At 37.9% G+C, this 24,244-nt stretch overlaps 1 protein-coding gene across 5 annotated transcripts in view; it reads right to left on the bottom strand.

Moving 5' to 3' along the window:
- The window catches only part of Pcdh9 (protocadherin 9), a 563,648-nt gene extending 542,117 nt beyond the window's left edge, over positions 1-21,531 (bottom strand). For 4 of the 5 annotated variants that reach the window (XM_028883016.1, XM_028883015.1, XM_028883017.1 and 1 more), the window contains exons 1-2: positions 20,945-21,530; positions 16,536-19,706 (exon numbers count right to left, since the gene is read on the bottom strand). In XM_028883016.1, coding sequence (XP_028738849.1) covers positions 16,536-19,571 — 3,036 coding nt within the window. In that variant the 5' untranslated portion in view covers positions 19,572-19,706; positions 20,945-21,530. Of the gene's footprint in view, positions 1-16,535; positions 19,707-20,944 lie in introns of all 5 variants that reach the window. The other variant, XM_028883014.1, reaches the window with a different exon arrangement.
- Positions 21,532-24,244: the final 2,713 nt, after the last annotated feature.

Below are 24,244 nucleotides of genomic sequence, written 5' to 3'. Positions count from 1 at the left end.
GACTAAATCTCTCAAGACTACAGTGAACTTTCCCATACTGTCTTTGATATGAAGAAATTTACTACAATCAAATGAAAACTGAAAAAAAGCAAATACTAGGTAGGTTAAATGTAGCACCCCCCAAATGAATAACCTCAAACCAGGGATTTGTGTAGTTACAGAAGGTTTGCTCACGATAAAGAACTTAGGTATCAGTGGTACGAAGAACTGCAGAGAGAGAGGCAAAGGCACCAAGATGCAAAGGCAATGAATTGTCACACCCACATGTTGCCACTGGGTGTATATAATCAGAACAAATCCACTCATATGCAGTATTTCCCATTGGCATTGATCATTGGAGACAGGAAAGTACTCATGGGATTTTTAGGCCAGGTTTATTTAAATATCACTTTAAATGAATATTTAGATTATATTGGTTTCCTGAGAAACACTGACATCCACTGTTTTGTCCTGAAATCTAATACAAATGTAATGTATTAAAAGAGCTAATTGATTCCCATGTACTGAAGCTTGCAGCAAAGCTTTATTTAAAGTGTGTATTTTAGTCACGTTTCCTTGACATTGTGGAAGAACTACACCATTATAAGATATACTGAATCCACTGAAAAGTCCTTGAATTCAGGTTTTCTGTATGAGGTGGTTGCCACATTTGTATGTCATTCCTAGTTCAGAATGGAAATTTTAGGAAGGCTCATTCAGTGTCTATCTGAAAATATAAAAGAGTGGGTTATAATATAATATGTTCCTTTAAATTATCTTTAGCCAACATGAGGAATTTCTAGAACTATAACTTTTATCTTAATCAACATCTCACAAAGAAACTCCTAAGCCACATAACCACCAGAGAAATGTCCTTTTTACATTATTTCTATGAGTAGCAACTAAAAAACCTAAAGGGTTTATCTTTCCTAAAATTTTCATATGGTAAAGCACACAATACAGAAGTAAGACATGCAATCGAGTTAAGATTCCCAAATCACTGTGGTAGAAGAGTAGTGACCGATTCCTAGGATGATGCCTAGGCTTCAGCATCAACCCATGAGTCCTTTCAGCTGCTGCATTTACAGTATAATGTGTTGTGCTTTCTTATGCAAAACACAAATTTAATCCATGTTCATGTGACCAGCTTTCATGTTTGGCTCGATGTGGTGTACCACGGAAGCCATTCCAACTGATTTCTCATTCTTTTTTTTTTTTTTTTTTTAAACTTTAAACATGATTTTCCTTCAGCAATCAATTGACAATTCTAAATATTCTGAATATATTGCAATTTCATTCTATATTTTTGCATGAATAGTCTCTCTAAAATGAAAATAAACACTAATTGATTTAGTTCTCTTGATATTTGTACTAGTAACTATTTAGTCAAATTAGTACCAATTTATATATTTTATTATACTAATATGTTATGCCAAATCTATTTTTTAAAATATTAAATTCATCTTCATGCCTTACTACAGAAAGAAGGATCACAATAACAGTAATATACTAAAAAAAACTATTACAGTTTCATTTTGATTTTATGTTGATAATATTTTACTTATTACTGTGTTTTTCAATTGTCTACTAAAGACTTTACAGGATTGTTCCTTTTTTTTTAAATTTTATTTGGCACCATAGGGACAAAACACAAGGCCTTGTACGTGCTCAATAAGTCCCTTACCACTAAAGAACACACTTAGCCCTGAATTTTCATTTTGTGATTTATAATTTGTGTGGAACAATAATTTTCTAGTTTAGAAAGAAAAAGTTTAAGAACATAACTTAAAGAAGATAAATCCAATGGTATGCTCTACTGTTGTAGACTATTAATTAAGATGTATTACATGTGTTTATGCTGTGGAACATTTGTTTAATAATGAAAAGATGTGTTGCATTCATTTATTTAACTGTGAAGCTGTGTTACTTTGCCTGTCTAAAACACCTGATTGGTCTAATAAAGAGTTGATAAGCCAATAATACCAAGGCAGGAGAAAGGATAGGCAGGGCTAGCAGGCACGGAGAATAAATTGAAGGAGAAAAAGAGTTAAAGGGATTAAGGAATGAGAAGAGAAGGGGCCAGACACACAACCCCACAATCAGAGACAGAATAAGAAGGAATGAAAAAATATACATGAATAGAGAAATGTAAAAGCCCAGAGGCAATGGGCAGATGGATTAATTTAAGAACAATACATGGTGATAGCAACAGTGTCAATACCACAGCTCCTTCATTGTCAATACAGATAGAGCCCTCAGAGTCATTTAGGATTGAGCTTTTGAGTCCATGTTAACATGGATTTGAATTATTTGAACATCCACCACTGATGATAGGAAGAAGTAGGCCAGATGGTATTGGGTGGCATGAGGATGCAAGAAGAGATGTCTCCTTAACAGATTCATAAAAGCTATAATTTAATGTTCAATGACACAATAGAAAATTGTGGGCCCAATTAGCTAATTTTCAGAAAAGAAAACAAATACTTATAATGCTTAGTGGAATTTTAGTAAGCATGTTATTTAGTACATATTATTGCAATCCAGATGAGGAAATAATGTAAAGTAAAAATTTGAAGGCATAAAAATACAAATATTAAATTTAATAACCATTATTGGCTCATTTTATTTGTCAATGGAATACAGTCACTGAGAAGAAGCATAGAATGCAATTGAAACTATATAAAAACACAAAGTAAGTGGTCAATGTGATTGATTGTACAATTGGTCATGTCTAATTATTTGTAGAAATGGGTTATGACAGAAAGGGCCACATGTGATTTGCATGCCAACCTCTGTTTAGATGTACCCTTTTATTAAGCTTACACTATCCTGTTCCTTGGCTCTAAATTAGCTTACCCTACTGTCAATATTTTCATATTAATACAAAGTGAAGTACATGTTTTTATATGACTGCTCATACTAATTCATTTATGATATCCAAAAACTTATTTATATTTCAATTAATGTATTTAATTAACAAGTGTGTTTTACATTTTATTCCTGAGTTCTGCATATTTTAACAGGTTTCAATTTTGTAGTTCATTTAATTATAGTAATTACTTGGTGATAGTTGCCTAAGCAGCCACAGAACAGTTGGAAAGATCCTTTTAGAGTTAGGCACCAGCTTGGTGGTTATCAGAGAAGTCTAATTGCAATCAAAATAGAACATTTGCTGGCAGTGAAGGTTTTTGTTTTTTCAGATACATTTGCACAAGAATGTGCAGGTGGGGACCTGTATGCATAACTTTTCATAAGCCAAAGATGTTCACTCAAATGATAGTATAATTTTGGAAAGGCTTGCTTACATAAGGGCATGCATCCTTATGTAAGTTAGTGTCTTAGAAATGAATGAGTTAAAAATAACAGTCAGCCTTGCCCAAATGTAGAACCCAGTTGTGACATTTCCTTGTGTGATGACAGAAAAACAAATTTTAAGGGTAAGGATGTTTTCAAATTTAGAATAAAACATATATAATGAAGGCCTCCTTCGTTCTAACATTTATGGTATTGCATTGATTCCCTGAAGTATTACAATAAATATTCATAAGAAAATGGACTTGCCCAAATGACAACCATCTGGAGGAAAAACCAATTAGACCAAACATATATACGAGCCAGAGTTTTATGTCTGTATTCCATGTCTATGTTTAATGTATGTTCTTTCAAGGGTGAAGGCTGAAACCTTCTGTAGAATGTTGTGAAGTAGAATAGTCCCTTCAAAGACATTGCTACAGTGTGAATCATCATTTTTAGAACCATTGACTATTTAGAATTGGGTCACTACTCAAAATTTCCAATGTAGATTCCATGTAATTTTTAACACAGCACATGGGTTAATCTTATACAGTTAGAAAAACTGAGGTCTTAGCTGGGCAGTGGTGGTACATGCTTTTAATCCCAGGACTTGGGAGGCAGAACTAGGCAAAACTCTAGTCTAGCCTAGTGTACAGAGCAAGATCCAGGACAAGCAACAAAACTACATGGAGAAACTCTGTCACAACAACAAACAAACAAACAAACAAACAATTTGAGGTCTTACAACCACATTTTATAAAACCCTGGCCTGTAGAAGGAATCTGGGCTTTAGGGGAAAAGTAGCCCATTTCTTTCTAAATTACCCGAAGAATAAATTTAAACCTTGAATTCCTATAATTAGAGCAATATATTTTAGAATTTTATTGTCCCCTTGAAAGATCAGCTCTCCTAGAGCAGTTTTTTTTTTTAAATGAAAGACTTGGAAAATATATTTTAGGAAAATGACATCATTTTAAAACTGAGATAGTACTCATTTTTACGTAAGGAAATTTTGTGATCAAAATCCACAGAAATACTTTAAGCAAAGACAATGCCATTAGCTAACAACAACAACAACAAAAATCTTATTGTCTAACATCACTTCTGAAACATAGCTGAGACTCACTAAATGTGTGTCTGATTACAGAATGAATAAAAACTGGAAATGATGAGTGTGTGTGTATTTGTTCATATGTGTGCATCATTGGATCATACAGCAGGTCATTGGCACCAGAAAGCCTCATAATCCTGTATCAAACAATGTAAAATATCTACAGGACTAGTATACATAAATCTGAAATAAGTTTGTGTGTGTGTGTGTGTGTGTGTGTGTGTGTGAGAGAGAGAGAGAGGGGGGGAAGGAGGGAGGGAGGGAGGGAGGGAGGGAGGGAGAGAGAGAGAGAGAGAGAGAGAGAGAGAGAGAGAGAGAGAGAGAGAAAATATAGTACAGTTGATGAATCTGGTGAAAAGGTTAAATGGTGTTTACTGTCATATTTACATCTAATAAACATTTCAGAGACATAAAAATAGCGTGGGATGGTCTGTATGTCAAATTGCTCTGATTGGTCAATTGGTATTATGTGTAGCACTGGCTTATATGAAAATAGGAATAAACCAAAGTCAAATCCAAAACTGAATGAATTTTCCTAAAGGTCTTGAAAGGCAATAAAACAATTTTTTAAATCAAAGTTACAGAGAAAGCATTTGAAATTTGGCTATATTAACTTCTTATTTGGTTGATAAAGCTAATTAGTTATAAAACTCCATTGTACTTAGCTTCAACTTCAAATCAGCAATTTCATTATGATGCTTTTAGCTACTCTAGAAAAAGGAAATTACTTTAGCCCTACGATATTAAGAAATGGTATCTTTAGGTAAAATCCTATTGTGTTACATTTTTACATTTTGTCTTTATTAATGTTTATGTCATCCACACACTCACAGACTGTAAATTTATCTATTCATACATTGATATTTTGTCCTTAAGTAAGAGTATATTATCTTTAAAATAAGAAACAGTAGAAAGAATCTGTTGGATTTTGGCAATTTCTAGAAATATGATCCATATATTCTCAGGCATTTAAACTAGTTTGATTACACAGTGGATGCTGTTACTTCAACAGTGATGCTTTCTAGTCTATGGAATAATTGGAAGCATGAACCAGCAGGTTTCAAATGATTCCAGCTGGGTTAAGTACTGACTGTGCAACAGATTTGCTTTGCTATGTTGTTTTGTAATAGGAGTGATGTATAAGGTGAAAATCCCCAGATGGGTGCCGCTTCTATGAGTAACAGACAAAGAACTGCATTAATAACAAATACTAAAAAGAACAGAATAATTGAAAATGTGGCAGACAACTGAAAGAAGTAAAATACTAAAAAATGAAAGGTGAAGTAATTTCACAGACAAAATAGTGAGAACTAAGATCAAAGCAAAGCATATTATGTATTGTATTCTGATGTTGTTATAAGATCAACTTCTTACAACTTCTAATAGTAAAAATGATGGTAAACTCAAAGTATATTAATACGAATTCAAACCTACAGAAAAAATTTAAAAGGTGGATCAAAACAAAACAATTATAAGCAAAATTAAGAGAGCATCCATCTATTAAGAGAAATGAGTACTTCTATCATGACAGAGCTGATCTGCTTAGACAAAAGAGGAGGAAGAAAGTTTTGGCATGTCTGAAGAATGTACTCCAGACCTGGATGCTATTTGCATACTTAAGTTCATGACCACTTATATATTAAATATGGGACATACATGGCACGGACAAGAAAATCAAATACCTACATCTACTGCCTAGGTGATGCAATGTGTTATTAATTATCACAACGTTTTCATGTAGTAGTTAATCCAGTCATTTCTGCTACTTCAAATATCAAATTATTTCTATGGTTTCCAATTTCTTAGCTGGAAAGTGAATTAAATAGGTCAAATCATCTCAAAGGCACATTTGAAGCTTGAGCATGTGAGAATCCTCTGAGTTCTATTAGACACTAAATTTATCTTTCTAAAATTAATATAGTAACCAGACAGTGCATTAATCACTATTCAATTATTATTTTGCTTCTTTTTCCAGAGGCTTTGCTACATTCCAATTTACTTTCCACTTTACTAAAGAGTACATTAAGAAAACTTGCGTGATACCTTTGCCTTTTTGTTTTCAAAGTAAGTATGTCTTTCAACCATATAACAACAAACATGCATTGGTCATTATGTTTTGGAGAAACTTCTCACTAAATATTCATTTTAGATACTGTTATGGTTAATACTGATTGTCAAACTGTTAGATCTAGACTTGCCAAGGAGACATACCTCTGAGTGTGTTTCTAAATTAGGGAAAGTGACTTATTTTAAATTTGAGTGGAACCATCCTACAGATTGGAATCCCAGATTGACTAAAGAGGAGGAAGCACGCTGACCACCAGCAATCATTTCGCTATGCACCCTGACCGAAGATGTAATTTGACCAGCTGCTGCATGTTCCTGCTGTCATGCCTCCCCTATTATAATGGACAATGCCCTCAAACTCTTAACTGATACAACCTTTTTCTTTCTGCCTTAATTTGATTTTTGTCTATGTTTTGTTACATCCATGAAAACATGAGAAAAAAAGAAACTACTACAGATGCTGAGACATGAAGAAAAGAATACTGATGCCGCTTAATGTTTCTCACCCTTCCCATCCTGACTGGAGAGCCATGATTGAATGGACAGATCTATTGGTAAATAATTAAGGAAGCAATAGGAAAAATAAATATGTTAAAGTGGGGGATGCAAACAGTGAGTAAGAATATTAAAGTCTTGAAATGACTTTTGTAGACCAAAAAAAAGGGGGAAAGTACAACACAAACATAAAGTTTAATTAAACAAGATTAGAGAAATCTCTTAGATCGTCATTTACGGAATGGCTACTTAGTTCTTTCCTCTCACCACTACTGAAAGTTCGTGTAGCGAAATGGAAATATAAGTAAGACATCTCACTTTGAGGAAATCACTACAACTCTCCTTAACTATTATACTGCAAATGATAATGCCTCATTAAGTAGACTGTCTGCATTGACATTTGAGACTGAAAGCAGGTCTATGTTTTGCACCATACTGATTATTCACCTGGGTCGGACCTCCATCAGCTGGAGAGGATGCGCAGCCCTGCCAGTAATAGATGGTCTTGAGGATCACTGCTCCTAGCCCTAACTAGAAGTCAATAACCCTTACCTAAATCAGAATTTCAATGTCTAAAATAGAGACTTTAGGTGTCAAAATTAATACATTTTGCTGCCACTGGTTTTGCAGATTTTCCCGTGGAGACAGAGTAAAATGAATGCCTCATATCACTCCAAAATACCATGAAGATTGTCATTGACTTTATAGTACTGTAAAGTGATTTTCATACTTGTTTTAATTTGGGGGCAACAATACGGACAGTTTTCACAAAAGTTCTATTACATTTTATTCAAGAAGTTTAATTGATACTTCCTAGATATTGTCGAGATATTTCCCTCTCACCTCAAATCTCTCTCTCTCTCTCTCTCTCTCTCTCTCTCTCTCTCTCTCTCTCTCTCACACACACACACACACACACACACACACACACACACGCGCACGCGCGCGCGCGCGCGCGCGTGTGTGTGTGTGTGTGTGTGTGTGTGTGTGTGTGTGTGTGTGTGTGTGAACTTGTACTAACCAATATGTATGGTAAAGAGATCTCTGGAAAAAATATTCCCTATTTAAAATCTACTGAGAAACTGAGAAGCTGGATGTACACTAAATAACACATATGAATATCTTCCATCTAGTGATTATAACAAGGCACAGAGCAAAGAGGAGTTGCTGGCACAGGTGCATTCGCAGCTGATATAGAGGAAAGGCCATTGTGACTCAGGACTTCCAATGTGAAAATTGTTTCAATGACATGAATATATGACCCAGGAGGGCATCAACTCACATCTCAGAGCTCACTCCATTTTGTCTCCATTTGTCACTTGCACCATCTACAAAGTTTCCTGCAGAATCCTGTGTAGCTGAGTGTTTGAAAGTCCTCAGCATGCAGCTGTTATCACACAGAGGCACAGATTGGTCGTATCCTCGGATTCCAAAAAAGCACCAGTATCTTTTTTTTCTCTCTCAGTAAAGATCTACTACAGAACTACTGTCAGCAGAAGATATTTTCTTCCTTTGAAAGATACAGCTTCATTTCATAATGCCTTCTGTTTCCATTTCCTCCTTATTGATGTTTGTTTAATGAGGAAATGAGAGAAAAAACTAAAAATTTCATTCTCTGAATTGGGATTGCTAGTCTTTTGTTTTCCAAACCCATCATTTATGATGAACAGAGACAGAACTTTGCCCTGTTCCTATTGTGGGCCACACATGATTTAAATTTTTTATAGAAGCAAAAAAAAAAAAATAAAGTAGAAGCATATTTGTAATCATTTTTAAATATGCATGGCTATTTCTACCAATGTACATGTAACCAAGCTAGTCTGCAACATTAAGAATTAAAGAACTGCCAGCCATTTGCTCAACACTATCATGAAGGTAAATAAAATGACAGCTATCCATGCCTGGACTTAAAAAAATGCTACAAATATACACTATTTACAAATGAGACAGAAAGAAATATTATAATTGCTTGAGAAATAATTCAAGATACCTTGGGCTGTCATTTGTTTTACAAACAGAAGAGATTCTATTAAAAAAAATTGAGAGTGCTTTCTCAGGAGAGGTGAAGCCCCAAATCACAGGCCTCAGAGATACCTCCAAGAAAACATCAGCACGCCTGCATCATCTGTTCTTCAAAATCAGAAACATCAAATTGCAAAAATGTCCATTCTAATGCAAGTGTCTGATATTTTCATTCTTTTAAATGTATCCAATGTGTCTGCATTTGGAAAAATTAGGCAAATCTAATTCCCTAGGCTATAAATCACTCTAATGTAGAGGGAAACGTGTTAGCTGGTGTATTACAAAGCCTTTACTTCATATTTAATAGGCACCTGCAATTCCAGCATTATACAAAGCTCTCTACTTTGCAAATCTTTAAAACCCCACTTAATTTTCAGCACTGATTTCCTGCAATCTAAAAGCTTATGAAGGGTTCACTGTGTTCATACAGATCTATGCAAAGTGTGCCGGAGCTTCCTTGTCTGTGATGGCATTCATCTAGAGGTGAATCCCAAACTTCTATCACTGGAGTGCTTATTTCCGACTAAAATAAATATTCTCAGGATGGAAGCTGAAGATTAGGGAAAGAGGAAAATGAGACAAAGTAACTAGCAGGAGGGGAGATATGTGCAAAGAGCAGCTCAGTAACAATTCTTCATACCATGCAGTGGAAGCTTAAAGATCCAAAGCCCCGGCCACCCATTACTTCTTCAATATTCTAAAAGGGATTAGAGAGTTTCTTAATCAACTGCTGAGAGATTGAAAAAGGCTTGGAACTGGATATTAGCAAAGCTGCGTATTAGTAAAACGTAAAGATGGTTCGATAGTGAAAACTGTGAAGGAATGTTACATGAAAGGTATTATACAAGCAAGAAAAAGTTGACAAAATTACCCCTCTTTCCTATAACCCTAGCTGATATAATTAAAAGCCTACACATGTCAAATTGTATGTAATGATGTCCAGTCATGAACAGGCATGTTTCTTTCATTCCATCTGGAATAATTTGTATAGAATGAATAAGAAGAAACAGTCAGATTTGCTTTATCATCCTGCCTAGGTTTACATCATCACTGCTCTCATAAGTTGCTCCAGGTACATCATTTTCGATCCAATACATGCTTATGTACTTGAAGCAACTAATGGTGAAGATGATCAGAAAATATTTTCACAGGTCTTACTGGATATCCATGAAAAAATAGATCTCTAATGAATGTTTAGGAGTTCTGGCTTCTTTAGCATTATATGTTATAGCTGAGAAAACTCAACTAATTCTGCCATTATATTCTTATCTATAGGAGAAACACTGAATATAAGACAAAATATAAGTGTAAAAAATTAGAAATTGGATTTTTTCATCCACTTTATTTCAGTCATAATACTTTACTATTAAAAAAAGATAGTTGTTTAACTCATATAGGAATTTTAAACTTTAATGAATCTTGGCTTATGGGGGGAAAAGGAATATAAATCTAAAGCAAAATGTCAATCATGGTAATGTATCTTTCAAGTTCTATGTTTCTGATGACTGACAGCCCAATAGGTTTGTATAAAACAAAGGCAAAAAGGCAAGTGTTCCTTTCCAGATGAAATGTTTGACAGATTTAGCAGTTGTCTGAACTACCACCTGATGAAATCTTAAACACTGGAGTGTATAGACCCCTTTATGGACATGTGAGACCATATTGCTACACTTTATCTACATTTGCTTCTGTAGTGTTATATATGCTCCAGGGATGCTCTCTCTTAAAAGTGCTCAATTTCCTAGAATTGCTACTTAGATACTCTGACTTACGTGCTTCCATGAATCTCATGTTCCTTTTGTGGCTTGCAGTCCCAAATTCTCACTAACAAACCTGTGATAAATTTAAGGGCCATGATATATACAAATTCAGAAAGAATATTGTATAGAAAATGAATGTTAAGAAATAAAACAACCACAGCCTGTAGTTCTTTTTTTCCAAATAAGCTAATGTGTAAGATACTACCTGCATGACTAATATTATTAAGAAGGCAATTTATAATTTTATTACACCACATGGAAAAACCACATTTCATGCAGACAGGCTTACACGTTGAGGATTTTAAGTAGAAGCAGTAAACAGTTCACTAGATTTGGCCTTGTTTTATTCTGTTTTGTTCATAAATACACAAACACTAAGCCTTTATCTCTAGCTAAGCCAAACCAGAAACATCAAGTCGGGATATGCAGACCAATCTGCACAAACACTTAGCCTCAGACAGATGGAACAATACAAGGTTAAGCTTTTGGCACCTGATAGAATACCAGTGTCCTCAAACCAAGGAACTTACAAAATGAAGAATGTGGAGAATAAAAGTAATTGCAGAAACTGCACTTGTACAGAAATATGATCTAAACACATCATTCTCATACCTTAGTCTGTAAAATAATGTAACTGAGGAATAATGCGTTAAAATGCCATTTGCAGTATTTACAGTATAATTTACAGATTTGTTCTAAATCACAATGGATTGTGAAGAAACCTCATTCTAAACTTGAGTTCTTTCATTCAATTTAGGCTTTCTATTTTATGACTTTTAATTTATGCAATGTTAACAAGTAATTTATAGTTTGCAATTAAATAGAGAGGGTGTTCATATATCAAAATAAAATGGAATATTGTCACAATTAAAAAATTTCCAAGGTTTTTGTTTTCATTTTGCAATGCTACAATATGAGCATTGCACACTTTATGATAGTGATCTCTCACTGAACTATATCCCTTGAGAGGCAAGGTAATTTTAATAAGCCAATAACTGTTCTGTCACAATTTGGGCATGACTAGTCAGAACCATGAAAAAAAAAAGCACGGTTTTGGTAGTCATGATTGCATTAAATCTGGAAAATGGGACAGTAGACTATTTTAACTATAGAAATTTCCTGCATGCTAATAAATATTCTGTAAGTAATCACACCCTAAAAATCCTGTTTAATACAATGAAGTTTTTTGTTTGTTTCTATTTTCCTTAAGGTTATTAGGAATGAATGAAACAAAGTATACTGACTATCAAGTGGGTAAAAAATCCAAAACACAAACAAAACATCAAATGTCCCTGTTAAAAATCCAAGAGGACGAGTAGCCACTATGAATGATCAACCCATCTTTACCTTAGAAGTCTGAATCAGTCTCCAAGGGGTTATCTTTTATTTCCTAAATATGAAAACTGACATTACAACCAAAATAAGTTATAAATGGAGACGGTATAGCAATACAAATCACGGTTTTATTAGATTTTGAGGTGGGGACATTTTTTGCAATGTGCCTACTGCATAGTCATGACCACTTCTGTACTCTCAAATTCAGTAGTTGGAAATGTGCTGAAGTATCTGCAGGCCTCACATTAGATCCCATTTGCTCCTTTCACTCTCAATTGCATTTGTGTCTTTCTGAATGTTGTAAAGATCAGCACTGTGACTGCCTTATGTGTTCCACATGTCATAATAACATTGCAGTACTGATTGTGGTGGATTACTCAAAAGTGAAAAGTATTCACCAATGTAATATAGTATCCTAAATGATTGGGAATTGAAGCAATTCCCTTTGCAACTGTAAAAGCACACACACTTGCTTGAGTATAGCCTGTCTGCACATTTTCAATGTATATATTCTTTAATCTATACATTATAAATGTGCATCTGAGCAAATACTGTAAAGCATAAACAGTTAAAGTCAAGATATTTAAGCTCTAAAATGAGCATTTCACTTAGAAAATTAAGTATCACTGTTTACCCAGAACCAAACTCTGGTGCAGCTCATACAGATTGTTTGAGCACTTGAAGAATTTGTCAAATGTAAATAGATCACTGTTCTTTATGTTAACATTTTCATTTATTCCCGCCCTCCTGCTAGAGAAAACAAAGCACATGGGACCAAGAAAATTAATTCCCCAAATGCTGTCAACCAAGTTGGGAAACAGCACTAAACAGCTTACTATAAAGCCTCCAGCTACAATAAAACAGCTGTCAGTAAATGGGCAGAGTTGAGATGTACAAAAACAGGACTGTTGGATATGATAATATGAAAGGGAAAGGAGATCATTTCTTGTCCTTATCTGCTAAGTCTGAATCTCAAAGGATGGAACTCATCGGAGCAGAATGCAATGTCACATAGGAAACTGCTAACTGGGTACCTTTCCAAGTCTGACCCAGATGCAATGCATCAGAATTGGTCTAGATGAATCTCAGACCCCAACCCTCTTTCAAGAGAGTCTGTATTGATTCTGAGACATAGGACTATTTTAAAACAGAAGGAACGTTTTTTTGAAGTGACCAGTTGGAATTTAGTCTGTTGACACCTTTGCAATGGACAGCAGGGAATTTTGCTTTGATCCTTAACTGATAAGTAATTGAGACACAATCCTTTGCTTAAAACTGTAAATTCTCAATCTGGGAACACAGAGGACACTTTTTAAATTATTAAATGTTAGAGTTGTTATACTGAAATTTAAATGATAGGGTTGTGATACTGAAATTTAAAAAGGCTTAGTAAGATAGAGACAATAGAGAGATGGAAATTACAATGACCTCATGCATTACCTGTAAACACACAGGAAAATAGCAAGTGAGAGTGTGTCAGACAAAATAGGGTCACTGCACCACAGACCAGCTCAGGATGTAAAACCAGACATTGCACTTTCATATGAACAATACAAACTCGTGATACTTAAATTTGGTAACTTTTTATTCAAGATCCTTGCATTTTCCACACCGCAACTAGCACCATGAAGTAAAAAAGAAGTCCTCTTAAAGGCAATCATGCCCACTTTACCAAAAAAAAAATCTTTACATATTATGTATTAGTATATAAATTTACTTGAAAGAATTTGTAGTAATAAAATTTACATTTTTAAAGTCATAAACTACGGAATTCTAGTTTGTATAAAGGCTACTAGTTGAAACAGAGGTGTTAAACAAGAAATAAAAACACCTATTTGTTCTAGTTTTAAAAAACTATCTTAGAGAATTATCACAGCATTCAGTGAACACAGTTTTAAGAAGCTATATATAATTTATGTCTTTCATTCACAGGAAATAGCCTTTCCCCCCTAACATTGTATCTATGACTTGGTGTACTCCCATTGCCTCTCTACTTACTTCCAAGATTTATTTTCTCAAGTATGTTTATTACATTTTTATTTTTTATTGTGAAAGCTTTTAAAAGATATAAGCATTGTTATTTCAATAGCTCTTTATCATGGGATTGAATTTACAGCTACTTTTCAACATCAAAATGTACACCAGAAAGCCACAAAATGCCTCATGGTTGAAATGTGTGTCTGGAATATACTGTAGTTTCCATTAGGGAGTTACTCAGCATCCTGAGAGAAAGATTATGTCATATAAACAAATGTCTTTAAGACAAACAAAGCTTCATCAGAAAATCTTTTTAAAGCTTTGTTGAAATACATCTGACTAGCATGTATGTTTTGTATCGTATTTAAGTTCAATAACGGTGGGGAAAATCAGAAGGTGTTGGCCTGTACCTCACTAGCAACACCCATGACACTGACATCAAAGAAGTGAGAATGTTGGGAAGGAGACAGGTAACTCTCTATGGGAAAGCAATTTCTGATCTCATGTGAAAAGTTTCAGTTTCCACTAGTTTTTTTTTTTTTCAAGGAATGATAAAAATGCTGTCATACCACAAATAAACAGTATAGAGTTTAATAAAGTGAAAACCAAAACTTTTCTTCCTTTTTCATTGATATAGCAACTTCTTAATTAAGATCATTTAGTTTCATCAATTATTTTTCTTACCATAATGAACTATTTAACAACTTTTAAAAAACTTTGCTATGTTTGGATGATTTTAAAATTTTAAAACACTGCTCTCTTCTCAAATGCTGATAAGGTTGGTATGAAACTAAGCTGTACTGTTGACTTCCACTTATAGCTAATAACCTAACCGATTCCTCTGGTACTTCAAAACTGATTTGTTATTTTAGGTCTTTTTATCTTGTGCATTTCAGCTTTAGGCATATGTGTGTCTACAATGCTTTATTATTTAATATTTCAAATGAAGATTTTACTTTCATAACCATAGGCATTATACTTAATATTCATGGAGGACCTGTGTGATTCACTGACAAAATCATTTTTATAATACCTTATTGTCATGAAGCCTCGAAGTCATTACAGAGCAGTTACTGAATCTAAAAAGGGGAAACAGTTTCTGTAAGATACACTACTCTACAACAACTTTAGGAATAAACAAAACAACAACAACAACAGTAACAAAAAAAAAAACCCTCTTGCTTTTCCAAAGACTCGCCAATGACTGTCAAGACAACTCTGCAAGTGAATTGTGTTTCTCTTGATTTTCTGAGACCTGTGTTCCTAAGAGTTAGCCATGTGGGTGCATGGGCCACCAGCAGAGGTGGACTCCTAACAACAGAAGGAGCTTGGCTTCCAAAATCCTAGAAAGTTGATGTGCTGAGAGCAACTCACTGAAGAGCAAGCAAATGAACTTAAATGCTGGTTGCTACAGAGGGACTATCATTAAATAAAAGGTATCTTTGGCTGTACTACCAGCTTGAGCCTTCCCTCCCCCTCCTCCCAGCTCCTGCAGGACTGGCACCTGGCCAGCACAAGGGACATGATACCGTAGTGCCATCTACAGGCTATTATCGACATTCAAACTTAGTGGCAACAGACAAGCACCAAAGAAATAAATTAGACAGCGCTGCATTTAAATCTTTATTAACAAGGAATTATTAGACCTAAGAAAAACTAATTCTGGATTTGGTTGAAATATGAGTTTCTCAGCCTCTTAATCCCTCTTCATATGGCGTATTTCACAGTTTAAAATGAGTTATGACAGATCACTTATGCATTACTAAGATGAAGAAGTATTTACAATGGATTCCTTCTTTTCCCTATGAATTAGTAATATTAGAGACAAAGCATTCCTTTTTTTTTTCATTTTCATATTTGGCCGTTATGGACACTGAAAATCTTTCTGAGAAAGACCCAATTTTCTATATTACAATAAAATAACTTGAAAGCAAGGATTATACTTCCTATATGGCTTAGATGCAATCAATCAACAATCATGTGCTTCACAGCTGATGTACATTTAATATCCTACTCTCTTTTTTTAAAGAGTCTAAAAAAACATTAACCCCTTTAGCAACCACAGCTCCAGCATAATTGGTATCAGACCTCCAAATATCACTTAAACTTGAGATTTGAAGGTGACTTTTTAGATCAAAAGGTAATGGGAAAATCTTGAAGCAGGCAATTTGGAAACCCCAGGAGCAGAATTGGGCAAATCAGGATGGTTTTTCTTCTTGAGCAAACATTATCTTGGGACGTTTTGGAATAATTTCCCCCTTTTCATCTTTTGCCATTTGAAGGAAACTGGGAGGTTAAATAATTCTCAGAAATTTCAAAGCTGTTCTAAAAATTCTTGACTAAGCCCCAGAGGAATAGAAAAGGGGTCAAGTTTTTTTTTCCTCCTTATAACTTGGCTAAAGTTAGACCAAAACAATAGACACACTGGCACATTAATACTGGTTGACTGGGCACTTGTATGCAGTACTTATAGACCAGTAAAGGTGCTCGTTTACCTGTCTGGTGTGTAAGGGGCCCTTTGTCTTGAAGCCTCCTTGGGAGCTGCACTCTGAGGCACTGAAGTGGTCTGAACTAGTGGAGGAGCGTTTGGAAAGCGTGTCACAGCCCCCAACGAAGGTGTTGTCCAAAGGGAGCTCCTGAATGACATGGTGCTTTTTCACGGAAACTGGAGTGTCTGGTTTGAGATGAAAAGCAGGCTGCGGAGAGGCAGATTTGTAGTGCTTGGCCAGGTCAGGACTGTTAGGCTTGAAGGTTGTTGGGGGTGCAGGTCCCCAGTCAAATCTTCCTATACTCTGTTCCTCAAGCTCAGCAGGCAGGCTTATGGTCCCATTGATAGGTTCGTGGACTGCATCATCGGGTTTGGACTCTTCAATAGTTACAAAGTTCAATAGAGAACTCTTGGGTGACTTTCTTTTCTTCCGTTTCTTCTTCTTGTTTTGCTTATTCTCCTGGTTTGGGGACATCCACTCAGCACCTTGCTTGCTCCTCTGAGCTGCTTTGAACCTTGACGCATGGCGACAGCGCACCAGAACAGTGACAAAGATCACAACTATGACCACCATGGCCCCCGCGACGATGGCAATCATGATGGTGAGATAGTCCTCGTTTTGATAGGGTTGGCTACTATCTCCTATGTTCCTGTCCAGTGGGGTCTCCATAGTCCTGCGGATCAAGTCATATATGTACGAGGCATTGCCAGCCGTATCATTGACATAAAGAAATACTAGCACAAGGGTGTGCAAAGCCTTAGGGTACCCCAGGTCACTTATGTTGACCACTAGACGGTGCAGGCCCACGTCAGTCGGTGCTGGCTTTTCTTCTAGAGTGATATTGCCTGTTACTGGGTCAATCCGAAATAATCCTTTGTTGTTCCCACTCACTATGGTATACTTAAGTTCAGCGTTCATTCCAGTGTCAATATCCACTGCAAAAACTTCCGCAACCACAGAACCAGGAATGGCTGAGAGTGGCACCAACTTAAACGAGGTGTTGGATGGTGGCGAAATCACAACCGGACTATTGTCATTGACATCCATCACATTGATAGTTACTTTTGCAGTAGAGGACCGAGGCGGCTGTCCTCCATCAGTGGCTTTGACATCAAAAGTGTAGGAACTCTGCTGCTCTCGGTCAAAGGAGACATTTGACTTGATGACTCCTGAGTAGGGATCCAAGACAAAATTTTCATTGTCATTTAGAATGGAGAGAGTCACAGCTTTATTCTCTCCAGCGTCTTCATCTGTCACTGTGATGACTCCCACAGTACTATACTTTGGCAGATTCTCAGACACAAAAAACTGAAAATGATTATGAGTAAACTTGGGGCTATTGTCGTTCTCATCCAGAACAGTGACTATCACGGCAGCTTGGCTTTGGAGGGGAGGGGTCCCATTGTCCCTGGCAGTTACTGTAAAAATGAACCGCTCTTGTTCCTCCCTGTTAAAGACTCTGGAGGCTGTCAAAACTCCTGTCTTTCTGTCCAGATCAAAGAAGGAGGCATTCGGTCCAAGCTGATAAACAATGTCTGCATTTTTCCCACTGTCTTCGTCTGTAGCACTAATAGTTGTTAAGTATAACCCACGTCGGTTGTTTTCAGAAACTGACAGCTCAATTACAGGCTGGTTGAAAATTGGTGGGTTGTCATTTTCATCCTCAAGCTTAACCCTTACCAGGGCAGTCTGGTTCAAACTGGGCTTCCCAGAATCAGAGGCAACGATTTTAAAGCTGAATTCTTTGGTGCCCTCATAGTCCAGCAGAGAAGAGGTCTCTAGCAGATACTGGTTGTCATACACTGCCTTCAGATGAAATGGGACCTCTCTTTCAATAAAACAGATCACTTTGCCGTTCACGTCTGTGTCCTTATCTGAAACTGTAATTAGGGCAATCTTTGTATTGACTGGATCTTTCTCAGATAGATACACTGTGCCGTTGATGGGACTTATAATGTACCTGAGGTCTATGTTCGGAGGGTTATCATTTACATCTGTGACATTGATGGTAACTGTGGCTCTGGCAGGAGTGGAACTGCCATCACTAGCCAGCACGGTCACTTTGTGAATGGCTGTCTCTTCCCTATCCAAAGACCTCTGAACTGTAATCAGCCCAGTTGTGTTATTTAAAGCAAAGAGTCTTTTGGTTGCAGGGGCGACCTGGGCACCAAAAATGTAGCGGATTTCAGCATTGCTGCCTATGTCTGCATCAGTAGCGTGGAGCTGAATTACAGAGGTCCCCACAGGAGCGTTCTCTGGAATATGCACCTCGACTTGACCCTCTTTAAACACGGGTCTGTTGTCATTCACATCACTAACTGTGACCTGCAGTATGGCTGTGCTGGATTTCTGTGGGGTGCCTCCGTCCTCCACTTTGATTTTCATTACATAGGTATCTTTTTGTTCTCGATCCAAGTTCTGCTGAACAATCAATTGCGGCCACTTTTCTCCCTCTGGAGTTTCCACGATATCCAGTCCAAAAACACTCTGCCCGTTTAGCAATTCATAATGCTGCACCCCATTGAAGCCTGTGTCAGGGTCTGTGGCTGACGGGATTGGAAAGCGGCTGTTGATCAAAGTGTTTTCTGGAATGGAAATATTGATGACAGGAGACGGAAACATTGGGGCATTATCATTGGTATCCTTGACAATGATCTTGATTTTGATCAGCCTGAAAAAGTCATTGGGGAGGATCACCACCTCAAGTTCAAAGAAACACTCATTCTCCTCAGCATAAGAGGCTCCGGCACAGAGTTTCTCTCTGTCTATTCTGTTGGAGGTGGTGAAAATCTCCCCGGTGCTGCTGGACACTTTTACCAGAGGGGCATCCCCGGCTTTAGAAACCAGTCTGTAGACAAGGCTGGCACTGGTCCCTGTGGCAGCATTGATGTGAGAAATGTTCAGGTCCTTTGGTATATTTCCTATGGGCACATTTTCAGGCAATTCCTCTCTAATAGTGTAAATAAGTTCTTGAGCTATTGCCGAATCCAGCCTTAAACAGGCAATCAGAGCAGCCAACAGGTAAAAATCCCTCAGGTCCATGATAATGTATTTATTTTCTTTTCTTGGATTTTAGAGTTTAAAGGTTCCCACTGAGGAATGATGCACGAATTGCAAGAGGAAGTGTGCATGGACTGGAGGAGGCATTACATCTCATCTCTTATTTGGAGACAGCCACTGTCAACACAATTGTACAGACAATATTATTCTCCAGTAAATGAAAACACAGTCACAAAACACTGAACCACATTATCACTGCATATTAGTAAACATGGCAGTTTGCTCTGCCACAGTTTACAACTTAACTCTGTGGCCAAAAACACCGACTATCCCTTGCTTGTTGCCTTTGCCCGGAGAAAATGAAATTCATCTACTTTTGAATTAAGGACAGCAGCTATTTTTACCTGGATTTCCCCTGCACTGTTTTTTTTTTTTTTTTTTTTTTTTTTTGAGAGGGCTGTTTAATTCAAAGCATGAATTCTTCTTCGGCTCTTCCCCTCCCCCCTTTACCCACCTCCTGGTCTCTAGCCCACCTCCCCCAGTTGTTTGAGGTGGAAGTGAAAAACCTCAAGTATTTAGCTATGATTGCTGCCAACTGCTTTGTCACATGTTAGATATGATGTGTTTTCTTCTCTGTCACACTGAGTCATCCCTTCCTCTCAAAAGACTGCTTTTCTTTCCTCCCAGTTCTTCAACTGTCTTCTAATCCATCCTTACTGGGAAATGAGCATCCGGACATGCTGCAGCAGCAGCAGCAGAAGCGATAGTCACTGGCCACTACGTATTCTCATTGCCTCAAAGCACACAACCAAGACTTCACATTTCTTACTCAGAGCCTGTTCTCTTTTCTCCATGCTTCCACATTGCCCCCATCGAGATAAATAAACACACTAAAACTTTTAAAAAAACGTATGATCATAGACAATTGCTTGTCACCGAGGTGAACCAGTGTGCTGGGATGGAAGGGAAACACAGCCAACATTCCTATGTAACATCACAATATTTTTCTACCGCGCATACAAGAGGGAAAAAAAACGCAGTTTCTTAATCCGGTGTCTCATTATAATATTAGTAACATTTGCTACACATAAATACCGCAACCCGGTAACACACGTAAGAGAACTTCCGCTCAGATGCCCCTCTAACTGCAGTTTAAATGGGCGCAAGGCTTCAGGCAGCTCCCCACTGGAGTAGGACTGGTCAGTTCCCAGGCTCTAATCTTATCTGCATTAGGCTGCACAGTAGCTGATGCCCGCGATTAGTTCCAGCAGAGTGGTGCAGGTGGGGTTGCAGATACAGACCAGTAGGTGAGCTCTGCCCCAGCCGGCTACCCAATTACAAACACCCCTCCGTCTACACCGAGGACATAACTAAACAAGGCATTTCCCATTGTGCATGCGAAACTTTACACTTACGTTAGTTGCCTCAACCTTTCCCCTTTCCCGGTAGGCTGCAGTTAAGAAGGATTTGTTCCAACACATAGAAAGCCATGCATCTGGTAGCACCAGTTTGGGGAGAATTCAGAAGCAGCAAAACGTTTCCTCCTTGTAAAACGTGTGGCTTCGGGCTGGCAAATTAGCAACTCCCGAGAACAAATTCACAGATTTGTCGTTAGTCATTCTCTCCACATTTCCTCGCTACTGCTATTACCCACAGGGTCTGGGCTCTTCTGGTATTTAGCACACACCACATCCAGTTGCACTTCTTCAGCTCGGGAGTATATCCCACAGCAACCAGCCTACCATTTGCATCCGATGGCAATACTGCTCAAGTCTCTAACTTCTGGTAGGAAACGTCAGAGTTGGGTGATGCTGATTTTTCTGGCTGTTGTCCCGGGGTGCCAATTGCCCGACAAATTCTTAATCCGTGAGCTCTTTCTCGCTTCGGAGACTGAGGCTCTCCTTCCTACCTCGCGTACTCTCCGCTTTCCCTTCTCTTCTGCCCCCCTCTCCTTCTCCCTCTCCTCTCTCTCCTCTCTCTGAACTGAATTTCTTGATATAACTCTCAATAAGCCCAGAGGGAGGGCGTGACGGCCAAAGCCCCGCCCCGGGGTCCTGATTGGCCAGCATCTTGCAGTGCGGGAGGCTGCAGAGGCTGCGGGAGGGGCCGCCGAACAAGGCGCTGACTGTCTCCAGCCTCCCCTCCCCAGCGTCCCTCGGCAGCCTCGAAAACCTGGAAAACCGATCCCGGCCCCGGGAGAGCTGGCTTCCAGGACGCTCACTGAGCATGCCCGGCAGGGGCCAGCACCCGGGGAGACTCTGGAGCTCTCAGGCTCTTACCGAGCTTGCAGCAGCAGCGGAGCCAGGGGGGATGCGGTTGCAACCTAGCGGAACCGGGGAACCTAGAATCTCGCCTCGGGGTGATGAGGGTCGTCGAGGTCGCTCTTTCCTTGATGCATTTCTGTCTGCAAAGTGGAGGGGCTGAAATGCAGAGATGGCTGAGACTTCGAGCCATCCCTCAGCGAGTAATTCTGACCAGCGAATTCTGGAGCATATTAAACCATTAAACCGACTCTGTGCCCCGTGCTGCAAATTGAGGCATTTGCTGGCAGGGGCATCTGAAGGAAGGGCGAAGAGGGCGGAGAGCTAAAGATAGGGCAGTAGATATTTAAGTCTCGGTGGAGGATCGAAAGAAAATTAATCTGGGCATTTACTGCGCACCAGGTCACTGAAACAGTCTGGGGAAAACGAACGGTGCATCTGGGGTCCTGGGGCACAGCTATGGCCAGTACATGGTGCGAGAAGTCTCCATTCCCAGGAGCTGACAGAGCTGCGGCGCCCGATGCTGGCCGCCTCTGCCTTTCTGCTTTTGCCTCACAGGGAACCCTGAGAACCTAGCTCACCAGAATGGAGGCTACAGCCGAGCCCGCTCCCAGCTCACCTAACTGCGAACTTTGCTTCCGACGGGCTGGAAGGAATACCCAGCAGCTGTTAAGGAAGCTGCAAAAGCTCCTTGTCCCCTCTGCACTTTCTGCTGGATTCATTTCCCCCGCCAGGCACGTCTCTGACTCCAGCTTTGTAGCACAGCCTCACAAGTTTGTTTCTCATTTTCTTACCAAGGGACACTTGGTAAGATGGGATATTTCAGAAAGGGTTAGCCTAATTCCTGTAATATCCCCCCCACCCCCGCCAAGGCCCTTGTCTGTATTTGCCTCGCTCATCTTTACAAACCAGTAAGTTAGGAAGGTTTGTGTAATTGGCTGCACCTGTGCCAGACAGGTGCCTGCGTCAAGTTTGAAATAAAACACTATTAGTTCAACAACAACCTTTTTTTTTTCTCTGAATGATCTATAAAGGTTATCTGAGGAAGTCTTAATGCATGGTTAACTTTTGCTAACGTAAAGGGAGAATAAAGGGCGTTTATTTTAAACCTTGTGTTTCTTACACTGTAGTAGAATGTGATGGTATTAAAGGCTTTTTTTTTAATTCGGGAGTTTCTTTTGCTTGTGACTGAAAATAACATTTATTTTTACATAACTAAGTCAAAAGTAAAACAAATCACTCATCATGCCTTCCAAATGGAATAGTGTATAAATAATCTGACTTTTAGCTGCCTTTTTTGACATCGCGATTTCCTCATATAAAAATTTAGTCCCCGTTTTTTACTTAAACTTTTCTTCAGGTGCATACTCAGAATGAAAGTGCAGTGTCAAAAAGTTCACCATGAAACAGTTCAACCCCTTGGGTGGTAAAACATTTTTTTTTCTTACAATTAATAGGTTGATGGTGTTTGTGTACAGTCAAAAAGTATTGAATTATTATTTTATATGATCAGAATGAACAAATTTAAGGAAAGGACCCCTAAGTATCCAGATGTCAACAGAAAACAACCCTTATACACTAACGCTAGGGAATTAAAGGTTGTCTTTTAATCGTACCTCAGTGAATGATCATTTGTCATTCACAAAATTAAAGCTAATTCATCGTTCTCATGCTCACGTATTGTCTGTGCTGAACTATTCTGATACAGTCACAATAAACAACAGCACAGGCACTTTCCGGTTGATTTCATGAGCAATGCAATTATATTTTAATCATACCACAGTCATTTCAAAGTCAGGTAATGGCAGCCCACAGCTTAAAAATAATTATTTAACCTCATTGTTAAGCAGGGATATTATTCTCTGTGAAGAGATAGCTTTACTAGCTGGCCAAGGCCATTATGTACCCCATGCTTGAAAATGAAATCTTAATCTGAATCAGGATGAAGGTTGGGAAAGAGGAAACAAATCATAGCTTGAGAAGCATGACCACAAGACTTCAATTAATAAAAACCTCAGGTCAAAGCCCCAGAATGAGGCATGGGTACCTGCTCTTCAAAGGAGAAATGGAGCTCTTGTTTCAGACACTGTCTTCTGTTGGAGATATCTGTATTTAGGCATCCCTTAACCATGCAATTCCTTAACCTCTTAATGTTAAGAGCGTGCAGGCTTACTTTATCCTATTTCAGCTGATAAACTCTACAATGAGAAATATTATTTTGTTAATAGTCCTAAAAGAAAATTATACATGAAATAGTCCTTTGCTATTTAACTTGAAGTTTCTTACCAAAGTACAACATAATTTGTTGTACAATTTCAAATACAGTATACTGTTTAAAAATATAACTATATAAATAAAGAATTGGGAGAATATTGTTAATTTTAGTGTGAAAATATCTGTTCTTTTATGCTGTTTTTATTGTATATTCTGGTGTATTTGAAAATATTACATTGC

The sequence above is a fragment of the Peromyscus leucopus genome, chromosome 9 (assembly GCF_004664715.2).
Source record: "Peromyscus leucopus breed LL Stock chromosome 9, UCI_PerLeu_2.1, whole genome shotgun sequence".
Lineage (NCBI taxonomy): Eukaryota > Metazoa > Chordata > Mammalia > Rodentia > Cricetidae > Peromyscus > Peromyscus leucopus.
The sequence above is the reverse complement of the archived record's forward strand: the minus strand, read 5'-3'. Positions and strand labels throughout refer to the sequence as shown.